Source organism: Phyllostomus hastatus, unplaced genomic scaffold (genome assembly GCF_019186645.2).
Source record: "Phyllostomus hastatus isolate PE091 unplaced genomic scaffold, TTU_PhHast_1.1 phas_contig_210, whole genome shotgun sequence".
NCBI classification, from domain to species: domain Eukaryota; kingdom Metazoa; phylum Chordata; class Mammalia; order Chiroptera; family Phyllostomidae; genus Phyllostomus; species Phyllostomus hastatus.
Window position 1 is genome coordinate 27,570,485 of NW_025333737.1, and position 12,355 is coordinate 27,582,839.

Sequence of the window (12,355 nt, forward strand, 5' to 3'; positions counted from 1 at the left end):
GGAGAGACCGTTTGGAGGACGTCAGAGACGGTCTTTTGGTGACGACACCGAAGTGGGGACTTGAAGAACGGGAAGACCGGACCCGCGCCGCGGAGGGAGGCCCCGTTCGCCAGCCCTCTGCGGCCAGTGCCGCTGGCGCCCCGCACAGCAGGCCTTGAACCGAAGCACGGGGGAAATGTCCAGCCTGAACCTTGGATGCTATCTCCCTCGGCTGTTTATCAGCTGCACAATCCGGAAAAGGTCTGAGCCTCCCTTCCCTTAAAATGGGGGTGGAAACACCTCCCTCACAGGTGTGGGTATATTAGGTAATGCATGTGAAACTGAGTGCAAAATACACGCCTGGCGGTTTTAAGAGGAAATGGGTAAGCACTGTTCACTCTGGAGCGTTGGAGTGTGAGTTTCCCACTGGCCCTGAGGACCCTGAAGGGGAAGCATGTGTTCTGGTATCGCTTCAACCCAAGAAGCCGAAGTGTGGCAAAGCCTGATGCCATTGGTGTGGAGCATCGGTGCTGCTAGGCGTCTGTCTGTCTTGCTTTAGGTTGTGTCCTGTGTCTTGGGAGACTGCAGAGGGTCCCCAGGAACCATGGGCTTCCTGGGAGGAAGTGGAAGGCGTGGGAGAACCTGTCAGGAACGGAGGGTCTCTCCAGAGCTGTCCTCCCTTGCTCCCACCGCTGTCACCGTCCCTGAAACCCGATTGTATTTGTCCGCCCAGCACCTAGCAGTAAAGAGACAAAACCGGACTTTGCTGTGTTTTCTGCTGTCCCCAGGATAGCCTTTGGACACGGGTGCAAACAAACCCACAGGCCAGAAAGGAGGCAGGAGGGGACGGAGAGGGGGCTGGTCTGGGACAGACGGAGAAAGGACTTTCAAGAGGGGAAAGGAGCCGAGAAGGAGAGAAATGAGAGTTGGGGGAAGGAGAGCTGGGGTGTGGGGCACAGGGGGAGGGGGGTAAGGGAAAGGAGGGAGGGCGAGAAAGAGGAAAGGGCCTCAGGGAAAAGGAAAGGCAGGCACAGAGCGGGGGGGGAGGGAGGGCGGTGGCCTCCGGGGGGGGTGGGGGGCGGCCCGGTGGGCCGGGCGGGCTCGGGGGCGGGGCGGCGGGAGGCGCTGTCAGCGCAGGGCGGCGAGCGGAATGCAGCGGCCCGAGGCCTGGCCACGTCCGCACCCGGGGGAGGGGGCCGCGGCCGCCCAGGCCGGGGGCGCGGCACCGCCCGCCCGAGCCGGGGAGCCCGCGGGGTCGCGGGTACGGAGCAGGCGGGCGGGCGCCAGGGTCCGGGGGGCAGGAATCGGGGCCGGGGTGGGGTAGAGCGGGGGCAGCCAACTCACAACTCGCACGCCTGGCGCCGGGAACTTGGTGCCACCACTGAGCAGCGCTGGGAGGGGCCCGGGCCGGGCCGGCGAGAAAAAGTTCCCGCGGGCGTGGACTCTCCAGGAGGCCTGTCCTGAAAGTCCGCGTGGGGCTGAAGTTCTGGATCAGTTCAGAGCAGCGATGGAGACGGCTTGGGGGTGGGGTGGACTGAGATTCTGCAGGGAGGGGGAAGGTGCTCGGAGGGCCGGTGGGCGGATGTGCGTGCTTCGGAGCCCGCCCGCGCCAGGGGGCTGGGGGCGCGCTCCGAGAGTGAGGCCAGCCTCGCCCCGAGCTCCGCTGGAAGGAGGAGGCACACCGCTGTCCCCCCGGCCCAGGTTCTGTGATACACTCCGACTCGGGCTCTGCGGCAGTCAGTGCATGACAGAACTTGGGCCCGGGCGGACCTTCCGCACTCACCGTGCAGCGCGCCCGCCAGGGGCCTGCAGTGGAACATCTGCGGGGGGCAGGACAGGAGGCAGCCCATGTGGCACAGGGTTGGGCAAGAACCAGCTATGAACCTTTGGGGCTGGGTTCGCTGGACCCTGATCGTGGACTCCTAGGGCCAGCAGATCCCATAAGGTCAATGACAGGGTATTTGCCTTGAGTCAGGGGCCAATGGACTCCCCCACCCCACCCCGTGTCAGTTGCAGGAGCCTTCTCTCTACACCATCAAGGCTGTTTTCATCCTAGATAATGACGGACACCGCCTGCTGGCCAAGGTAACCTCCCACCCTCACCCGAGGGCCCCTGAAAACTGTGTTAGTGCCCGAGAACAGAAGCCCCCACCCAGCTGACTCCTGTCTCAGGAGAGACCCCCACTGCGGGCTCTGTGCCTCAGAGCAGCTCAGCTTAGACCCTCCAAGGGTCACTGTGTCCATCCTCCTGCCTCATCAGATGGCTGGACCCTGGTTGGGGGAGGGCGCCTCGCAGTCTCTAATCCTGTCCCCTGAACTGTCTTTTCGTCATCCTTTCAAGTGGCCAGCTGGGCCCTGAGCTCGGACAGGAACTCTCTGGGGTCAATGGCGTGTTCAGCCTGGGGCCCAGGAATTCTAGTCCCCACATTTTAAACAAGCAACCTGTACTTTTCTCCCACAGCTTAGTAAACACTCAGGATTTAGTCTGAAGAGTCTCGTAACTTAGCACCGGTCGGGGCTTTAGAGTCCACATGCACAGTTCGACTCTCACAAATGAGGAAAACTCAGTCTAGAGAAGCTACGTGAGGTGCCTGGGCTCACGAGTATCAACATCAGAACAGAGGGCTGAGCTCAGGTATTTTGCTTCGGAGCTCAGGAGGATGGCTGTCACCGCACGAACGCGTCAGTCCCCTGGCATCTGTCCCAGTGACCATGGCCTGGGGAAACCAAAGCAGGATAACCCAAAAGTGACTGTCACCCATCAGTACGACTAACTGTAGTAGGGATACAGCATGTAAACTAGCTATGAAATACATTACCGTGTTTGTTTGGGGCTGAAACTTTTTGTCTTCATGCCTGTAGTGGTCAGCAGGGAGACAGTTTGCCCACAGTTGGGTACTAAGTAGGATAATCCACATCCAGAAAATTGAAAGCCGACCTCACCACACCCTGCCTCACCACACCTTTCCCCAGAGGTAGACTGGCAATGCCAGAGGTTTTAGGACCTCCTCCCAGAAGGGCACATCCATGTTCAGGTTAAGAAATGGAGTCAGGGAGAGAGGCTCACGAAACCCAGGCAAAACGGCGCCAATTTCATCGTGCAATGTATGCCGGGAACGTTTCCTTAGATGTGTCATCCTCACATCGCCCTGCCGGAGTCGGAAGTCGGCCAGTCGGCTGTCCTGGGCGTTGAGTCCCAGTTCCGCCTCTCCAGCTGGGAGGTGTCAGGGAAGTTCCCCAGACCTTTCGCACCTCAGCGCCCATCAGTACAATGGGGAGGATGAAGTGGCTGCCAGGATTGTTACTGTTCTGCTGCAGGCCCCCCGGGCTCTGCCCTCCTTCCAGCAGACTCAGGCTCACGTGGACTCTGGGTGACGACTTGGTGGCCGCCCCAGTCCTCAGCACGCCGCACGTTTGCTCAGTGTCCAAACACCTCCAGGCATCGGAGACGACTTCAAAAATAGGCCTCAAAGTGTCTCCACTTTTTACTACTTTCTTGGCTTAGAACTGGTGTTCCCGGGGAACAGTGTGAGCTGTCGGGCCTGGAGGGCAGTGAGATGGGACCGTGGGCCGGCGCCCGCCGCTGCCTGCCACCCGCGCCTGGAGCGCCCACACCCTGTGGGACGGCTCTCACCCCTTCTCCTTCCCTTTCTCGTAGTATTATGATGACACGTTTCCCTCCATGAAGGAGCAGATGGCCTTCGAGAAAAATGTCTTCAATAAGACCAGCCGGACGGACAGTAAGTGTCCTCCTCTTCCTCACCCGGCGCTCTCAGACACTCACTGTCCCCTTCTCCGTCTGGCCATGTCTGTCCCCGACGGCCCTGGACGCCCACAGGCCACTTCCTTTTCTTCGGAGGCTCTTTTTGCCCTGCCTAGCTGTTCATCTCTACCTCCAGGGAACCCCCCACCCCATGCCGCTCACACCTCCCACCCCCAGCACACCTGGACCCCTCCCGGGGGAAGAGGCCAGCTGAGCTGTGGGGCTGGTCCAAGGCATTGCACATGGTGGGAGGGGCGTGGAAGGTCGACCTTGAACTGGGTTTGTTGATTCATCAGAACGAGGTAGTTGCTAGAAAAAAAGGGTGGGGGGAAGGACAGAGAGTAGCCCTGGTGGTGTCCCCAGTGCTAGCCTTACCGAGGGTTCCCTGGGCAGGGAAGAGGGAAGCAGGGAGGGAGAGGTGCAGAGCTGGAGATGGGGAGGAGGGGCCAAGCTGGGGCGGCCAGAGCTGAACGTCCCCCGCCCCAACTTCTAGGTGAGATCGCGTTTTTCGGGGGCATGACCATCGTCTACAAGAGCAGCATTGACCTCTTCCTGTATGTGGTGGGCTCGTCCTACGAGAACGAGGTGAATTCAGGGGTTGGGGTGACAAAGAGGGTCTGTTCGTGGGCGGAATGGCTTGGAGTCTGGGGTGGAAGCTGGGTTCCAGTGCTGGTTCCTGGGACCCAAAAGGGAGTGGAGTCAGTCCAGGTTTTGTAGAACCAGAGGACATCCCATTTGGTGGAACCTCTTTATGGAAAGGACACACACCGGCACAAAGTGAGGGGCAGGGCCCCGGAAGGGCCGTACAAGGGAGGGCATCAGTAGGTCCCATTGGTCCCCCTTCTTCTAGACCCTGGGGGTCGGTCAGCAGCCACAGTGGTTCTTTCTGGGACAAGGCATACCCACCATGCCCCTTAGGTTCCTTAGGAACAAGCAATGACACTCTCTGCAGGAGCCTCTATTTCTTTCTTTCAATTTATTTATTTATTTTTAGAGAGGGGGAAGGGAAGGAAAAAGAGAGGGAGAGAAACATCAATGTGTGGCTTCCCCCACATGCTCCCCACCGGGGACCTGGCCTGCAACCCAGGCATGCGCCCTAACTGGGAATCGAACCGGCGACCCTTTGGTTCGCAGGCCCATACTCAGTCCACTGAGCCACACGAGCCAGGGCTATTTCTTTTTAAATCATCTCTACAGAAGGGTACACTCCGTGTCCCACAGTGGGGCGCTCTTGTGCTTCCCGCCTGTACACAGGAGGCATTCTCCAAGGGCGAGCTGCAGCCGGGCTCCAGCCTTGTTGTCCCAGAAAGGGACAAGTTTCCCTTCAGGTAGACTCTGAGGTCTCCTTCCGGCCTTCCCAGCCTCACGCTCTCTCATTCTCCTCCCGCGCCTGCCCTCCCCCAGCTGATGCTCATGTCCGTTCTCACCTGCCTGTTTGAGTCCCTGAACCACATGTTAAGGTGAGTGAGGTTCTCCGCCTTTCAAGGCCCCCACCCCCGTGCCTTCTTAGGTCAAAGAGGCAGGGCCTTTCCTCCCTGCTTTTGTCCCGAAGTCCCTACAACACTAAGGCTGGAGCCGGAGCATCCCCCGCAAGGCCTCTGCCGTTACCTAACCACCATGGTACTGCCCAGAGCAGAGCCCCGTGAGGGTGCGTCCAGAAAACGGGGCCTGGAGAAGCTAAAGGACTTGCCTGAGGTTGCAGATGGTTTATATGAGAAGAGAGACTCAAACTCAGGCTTTCTGACTTGAGGCTCGGGGTGGTTTTCATTGGACCCCCATTCTGTTATCTGGTGTCTACTCCAGTGAGCATGACCTGGGGAAACCAAACTAGGATAATCCAAGAATAAATAAATTCCCCGGTCCACACAACTGACTATAGTAGAGCTATAGCATCGAAATCAGCTGTGAGATGCACTAGGGGTACCATGGGGGGCACCGTGTCTACACCCCAAGGGTGGGAACTTGGGCAAGGAGCGCTTCAGGAAGCAGGCCTGTGCTCTGCTTAGGAGTCCCTAGCCCAGGCCCTGCCCTCACTGCCCTTGACATTGTCCTTCCCATTGCTTGTTGGGGGTGTGGCAAGGTATAGGTAGAGAGGGGGGCCTGTCTCACCTGGGCAGGGGCCTGGCTCCTCCCGGCCAGGGGAGGCTCAGGAGCCGTGTCCCCTTCAGGAAGAACGTGGAGAAGCGCTGGCTGCTGGAGAACATGGACGGAGCCTTCCTGGTGCTGGACGAGATTGTGGATGGCGGGTGAGGAGCAGGTGGTCAGGGAGACTCACGGTGGGAGGTGCCTTTCTTTGAAGGTCACTCGCTCTAGATTGCACCCAGCACACTGCTGGCTCTCTCGGGCCGACTCCTCCCTCCCTTCCCCCAGCATATCCCCGGTGATCTCATCCCCCCAACCCCACTCACAAGGATGGAGGTTGGTGTCCGCATTAGCCAAAGTCAAGCAAACAAGAAAGGAATCCGACATCCAACTGTGGCTGACTGTGGAAGAGGCAGGGTTCAGGGGGGAGTGGTGTGCTCTCCAGGGCCCGGGAGAAGCAGGCAGCAGACACCCGCCCCTCCCTAGAAGGGCTTCATCCTGGCAGAGCCCTGCCGCGTCCACGCCTCCCACTCACAGAGCTCCATTCCTGGTCAGGGCACGTGTCGGCTAGACGCGTGCCCTGGGCCAGTCACTTACTCACTCTCCCCATCTTTCAAATGGGGATGTAAAGGAACTATGTCGCAGGGGGCGGGGAGGAAATAAGGGGATGCTAGTGAAGCCCCTGATTCTCCTTCAACAAGTATCACCTGCTATTGGGGTGCCATTATGTCCTTGGAAGCTGGGTGCCCTTTTGACAAGGGTTGGTTAGGGAATTTCCATGGGGGGCAGTAGTTGGGGAGAAAAAGACGTTCCGGCCGGCTGTAGAGCAAAGAATAGTAGAAACTGATCATCTTAAAAACATCCACGCTCCTTTATCATTACACCCATTGTAGAGGTGAGGAAACAGAGACTCAGAGATCAAGTGACTTGCCCAAGGCCACACGGCAGGGCCAAGAGCCAAAGCCACAGGCCCGGTTCCACACCACCGTGCCATGTGCCCAGGGACCAGGCTGCTCTGGGACGTTGGGTGGTGGAATTCCTCCCCCTTCTCTCCCTGTTGACTGCCTGCTCCTGCAAGGCCTGGGGCTGTTTCCCGGGCCCCCGAAAGAGAGTGGAGTAAGCCCAGGTTGTGTGGAGCCAGAAGGACATCCCATTGGGTGGAACCTCTTTACGGAAAGCCCACACACAGAACCACAAAGTGAGGGGCGGGGCCCGGGAAGGGCCCGGGCAAGGGAGGGCATACGCTTTGTGGGGTTCTGGGTCTGTGTCCCCAGCAGGCCCAGTTTCTGCCCCTCCAGTAGCCCTCAGTTTCCCTCCCAGGAAAATCAGGGAATTGTCAGCCAAGTCAATGGCCTCAATCAGAGCATTGGCCTGGGGTGCTTCTGTCTTTGCGGAGGAAAGACCTCTGGTGAGGGAACCCGGGACTGGGGGTGCCCCAGGAATAGGGCCTGGAGAACTGGAGAAGGCGCCCAGGAAATGTTTCCTCACTCCCCAGAGCTGGTACAGAGATACAGCTAGGCTTCTGCCCTGGAGGAGCCTCAAGGTGGGGTAGGGGGCGGAGCCTCACAGGGGGAGGAGCCTCACCCAGTCCCTGTGGCTGCTGTGCCTCCCACAAAGAGGCCCTCCCACCCGCACCCACACATACCCCCGGCAAATGGCCACACAGCACCCCAAGACACCGTGCAAGAGTGCGGCTAGCTGAAAAAAGTCTTGATATCTGGGTTCATCAAACGGGAAGATAGATTCTGATTTTTAGAGTTCCATTTCTTTCGTCTATGGCATAGACTAATAGTGAAGTCAGCTCAGCTAGAGACCCCAAGGCACCTCCCTTCCCTCGCTGCGTCTGAACCCATCCCTGACCCAGAAGGGACCGCGGACTTTTGAGAGCACCCGGTTTTTGAGCCCCTGCTTTTGACACCCCAATTGTCCTGGACTGGACTCCCTCGATTTCACAGCTTTTGCCCAGAGACAACCAAGCGTGAGACCACCAGGTTTGAAATGTAGAGGCGCCAGAGCCGGGGGAGTGTAGGGAGAGTCCTGGCTGGAGGAGCTCCAGAGGGAAGGAGCCCCGAGGGGGATGTTGCAGGGTACGGCGGCTGAGGGGAGAGGCCTTCGCACGGAGCGGTGGCAGAGGGGAGAATCATGTCACCGACTTTCCTTCCGGTTTCTCTCTCATCTTGCAGCGTGATTCTGGAGAGTGACCCCCAGCAGGTGATCCAGAAAGTGAATTTTAGGGTAAGAGCCTTCCCCCATGCCCCCTCCTCTCCTCTAGGCTGCCCTCGCCGTCCTCCTCGCCCGCTGTCCGTCCTCCCTGTGCATGGGGCCGCTGGTCCTCCAGCAGAAGCAACTCCCCCGGCAATGCACTCGTGGGGGGCGTGGCAGTTCGGGGCGTGGCTGTTAGTAGAAGATACCTCCTGCCCTCTTCCCCTGTAGAAGCCCCAAGCACCTCACCACCCTCCCTGGTGGGAAGTACAGACTGGAGAAATAAACTCTCAAAGAGACACCAGGTGGCTGCCTTGGCCTTGAGCTTGGGGAGTGGGGCTCCAGATAGAACCACCCTGCCTAGTTTGGCTTTCCTGTTGGAATGAAACCTTTTCTACCAACTTCATTCCCTTACTCTCCATGCATCATAGATGCGGGGGGGCGCGGGTCCTGGCGTCCACTAACGGGCGATACAGGTCTGGTCCTGGATCCTCCTAAACCACTGCATCGCTCGCCACCACCCCGAGCCCCTCCGTCTCCCTTTCCAAACTCAGTCCTATCATCCGGACCTGACCACCCTATGACACTGCTTCCCCACAGGCAGATGACAGCGGCTTGACTGAACAGAGCGTGGCTCAGGTAGGTCCCCAACATCTGCCTCAGACTCCAGGGAGGAGAGCGGAGCCTCCCAGGGGACCCAGCGGGGGCTATCAAGGCTGAGAGGTCAGGGTGTGGGGGGGATGAGGCAGTGACAGGCCATCTGTTGGGGACAGTCACAGGGGGCCTCTAGTGACGCTGAGGTGGTGCTGAGCTGGGCATTAATAATTGATGCCCAGTCCTCACTGGTAACCACCTCCTCTCCTGGCTCAGTATTGTTAGGCTGAACCCCTGGGGTAGTAAGCTGCCCACCCTAGAGATGGCTGAGTCACTTGTGCCCTAACACAATCCGAGGACTCGAGTCCCCGATTCTCCCCCTAGCCCGGAAAGGATGGCAAACAGGAGTTCTCCTCCAAACCCTTGCCCCTCCACGCCGAGGTCCAAGCTGGAATTGTTAAGGGAACTTGAAGCCTGTGATAGCATCTAACTTTCTCCCCGCCTCACTTGCCACCTAACCCCTGAGTGACCTGGCTGAGGAAAAGGCCCCCGCATGGTCCTGTCTGGGGGTGCATGGTCCTGTCTGGGGGTGCATGGTCCTGTCTGGGGGTGCATGGTCCTGTCTGGGGTGCATGGTCCTGTCTGGGGGTGCATGTGGGGCCAGGGGGAGGTCCCTGGATCTGCGGCTGGACTGGTTCCCAGCTGCGCAAACTTCCTGCTCGTCAGGCTGACCACTTGCCCTCTGTTCTGTCCGCCCTCAGGTCTCCCTGCACAGACTAATCCTGAGTTTACGGAGCTTCCTGCCCTGGCACTAACCACCTCCTGCTGTGGTGGCCCAGGCCGAGATGGGTGCATAATGTCCCGTGTGGAGCCCCAGGTGTGGCGCCCACCTTCCTGTCACTGCCCTTGGTGCCCACCCTGCACTCCCTCCTCCTGGGTCCCCAGGCCCCCTCACACCTGCTGGGAGGAGCGCAGCCCCGTGGCAGTTTTCTGACCCAAAGAGGTTAGGGAGCATGGGCAGAGTGGATAAGAACATGGGCGCTGGCGTGAGTCACCCCAGTGTGTCTGTTCCATTCTACCCCCTAGAATCTGGGTGACCTGGGCAAGCCCCTCAGCCTCTCCGGGCCTCACGTGATCACGGCGCGCTCCTCACGGAGTTATTAGGAGCATCAGATGAGCTAACACGTGCTCAAAAACCCTTTGCTCCTATTTTTCCAGGGAGTGGGGGGAAGAATGAAGATGCAGCACTTTCAATGGAATGATTGAGTAAAAACCAGGGAAGGTGCAGGGAGTGAGTGGGAGATGAAACAAGGAGGAGGTTAGGGTCTGGCCAGAAGCAGGAGAACCCCCAGGGCCAGGCGGTCCCTGAGAGAGGAAGGGAGGCTGTGCAGAAAGAAGGGACAGACAGTTTGGGATGAACCTTCCAAAGGCAGTGAGGCTTGGTGGCTGGAGGGACAGACAACCTCCGTGTGTGCACATTTGTGGGGATTTGCATAAGCACCGAATGAGCCTGTTTTCTCAGCTGCAGGGGACTCGATGAACAATCTGAGTGCAGGTGTCCCGAGGCAGCCTGTGGCCAGCCCCCCTCTGCCAGCTGTGCCACATCAGCAGTGGGTTGGGGTGGGGCGTGGAGGGCAGACACACTGCCAGCCAGAGCCAGCCCTAGAGTTTTGCTGAGGTGTCTGGGCTCAGAAGTGTCAGGCCTGGCCCCAGTTCCTGCCTGGACGTGGCACTGTGGGCGGCAGCTAGCACGACAGGGTATGGGAAAGCCGGGCCTCGGGCAACACCCACCGCTGCGGATGCAGACACCAGCAGAGGGCTGGGCAGGTCTGGGCCTGGGCTGGGAGCTGGCTGCAGCCAGTTTGGACTGCTCTTTCTCCGGCTGGCCTGACCCAGCTGAAGTCAGGCAGAGATGAGCTGCTGCCACCTAGTGACCGGGAGTTGCAGGGACACATAAGGAAGGTGGGCTGTAGACCTCCCTCTCACTGCGGTAGGGAGGTACTTGACACGCTCCCAAATTCTCTCATCCTTCCTCCCACCTCCAGGTTCTTCAGTCTGCCAAGGAACAAATTAAATGGTCGTTACTGAAATGAAAGCTGTGCATTTGAGGCTCCCTCCCCCAGATAATTTCCGTGATCCTGGCAAACAACTCAAAGACCCCAGGGAACAGAAGACACCCTTCTGTATCCCCAGGCCCTCCCAGAACTGACTCCTGAAGCTTCTGGCTGGGGACTCCGAAATGAAGAGATTTGGCTTTAGCACTGAGTCACCCCTCCTCATTGCCCTGGCCTGCCCCTCGGGCTTTGAGACCCAGCTGAGCCGCCTTAACTCAGACCTCAGGCATCCCCGACCCCAGAGCCCAAATAAACCTGCTGTCCCCTGTCATGGTCTCCTTCTCTGTTGGCCTGGTGTGTGTGTGTGTGTGTGTGTGTGTGTGTGTGTGTGTGTGTGTTCTGCTAAGGGCCCCTGCACTTTCTGTGCCTTGCCCTTAGGCTGCCCCTCACCAGGGCGTATCCCAGTGGTTGTGAGACTGGAGAGAGGTGGGTCAAGGGAAAGGGGACAATTTAACATAGTGAGGGGGTGTGACACGAATACCCCCCGGGCCCATATGTGACACTATGATTGTGTGATACAGTAAAAGGGTAGTAACAGGAGGAATGGTGCATGTTCAGGAAAAGGAGACAAAAGAAGGCGCACACCCGGTGGACCCGCTGGGGATTCTTTGAGTCATTTTCCTATTACCAGCCTCCAGAAGGGAAGGGCGTAAGGCTTCCTCTGGACAAACTGAGGAACAGCACGCCCGTTTTTCTTGGCATGGCTGGGACTGCGGAATTCCTATACTGGCACATACCTTGGGCACTAGAGCCCCGCAAGCTTGTCAAAGCTGGGACCGGATGCTGGGGGCGAGGAAGCATCAGCCAGCACCATCCCCAGCCCCCGTGCATTTGTGTCCAGAGCCCCCAGTGCACTCCAGAGGGTGTGAAGAATTGCAGGTCCGGTGGGAGAGAAGGGAGGGGAGAGACATCGGCGGCAAACGAGAAGGATGGAGTGACTTTCTGGGAGACGCGACTCCTCTTTTCTGTCTCCGTCCCAGAACCCCCTGTTTCTCCCATTCTTTCTCTGACGCGTACACTTTCTGCGTCTATGTACTTAAATTCCCGGAGTGTCTAGCGTTCATTTCCCGGAGAACGTGTTTCCCTTGGATACCTTGTTAACTGAAGCCGCCAGTCCACGTCCCGTCCCGGCACCGCCCCTCGCTGGCGCCCAAGCTGGGAGCTCCGCCCCAGGACCGCATCCGCAATCCTGTAGCGCCACCTGGAGGGAAAGGAGGGAAACGCGCTCCCTCTGGGTCCCGTACTCCTGACTCACTCCACCTCTCAGGGCGGAACCGACCCCTGCTCCTGCCTGACAGTGGTGGGCTCCTACGCCGAGGACTGAGAGCGCCACACTAGCAATCAGCTTGCTTGACCCGCCCTGCGAGTTCCGCGCCAGCCGCTATGGTAAGAAAGTGGCGAGCCCTGTGTTAATTGAAACCTTGAGGGTTTCACGTCCTCCGTTATAAAACTCTCTTAGATTGGATATTTATAATGGGCGTGAGTACTTCCGTAATTAGAGAAAACGATAAAGATATAATTATGTAAACATATACATCGTAACATATACATATAATGTAACATATACATACAATGTAAACATATACATTGTAAACACCGTGTACATAATCGTTTCCAGTAA

General features: G+C 58.5%; 1 protein-coding gene across 3 annotated transcripts; it reads left to right on the top strand.

The window, feature by feature from the left end:
- The first annotated feature begins 1,101 nt into the window (after positions 1-1,101).
- COPZ2 (COPI coat complex subunit zeta 2) lies at positions 1,102-11,003 on the top strand. 3 transcript variants are annotated; one of them, XR_006785472.1, is made up of 10 exons: positions 1,102-1,240; positions 1,990-2,064; positions 3,638-3,719; positions 4,236-4,327; positions 5,147-5,202; positions 5,911-5,988; positions 8,008-8,059; positions 8,627-8,665; positions 9,382-9,497; positions 10,666-11,003. XR_006785472.1 is itself a non-coding variant. In XM_045837478.1 (9 exons), exons 1-9 carry the CDS (start codon positions 1,130-1,132, stop codon positions 10,711-10,713), a joined length of 633 nt encoding a protein of 210 aa, XP_045693434.1. In that variant the 5' UTR covers positions 1,102-1,129; the 3' UTR covers positions 10,714-11,003. The 3 variants fall into 3 exon arrangements, 1 of the variants encoding a protein (XP_045693434.1); XR_006785473.1 differs by having other exon boundaries at positions 1,996-2,064; XM_045837478.1 differs by lacking the exon at positions 9,382-9,497.
- The last annotated feature ends 1,352 nt before the right edge of the window (positions 11,004-12,355 follow it).

Bases quoted from the DNA above. Each gene is read 5' to 3' on its own strand.
- COPZ2 (XM_045837478.1), top strand. From the start codon at position 1,130: ATGCAGCGGCCCGAGGCCTGGCCACGTCCGCACCCGGGGGAGGGGGCC. The intron at 3,720-4,235 runs GTAAGTGTCCTC...CCCAACTTCTAG, and splicing joins TAAGACCAGCCGGACGGACA to GTGAGATCGCGTTTTTCGGG. The intron at 4,328-5,146 runs GTGAATTCAGGG...GCCCTCCCCCAG, and splicing joins GCTCGTCCTACGAGAACGAG to CTGATGCTCATGTCCGTTCT.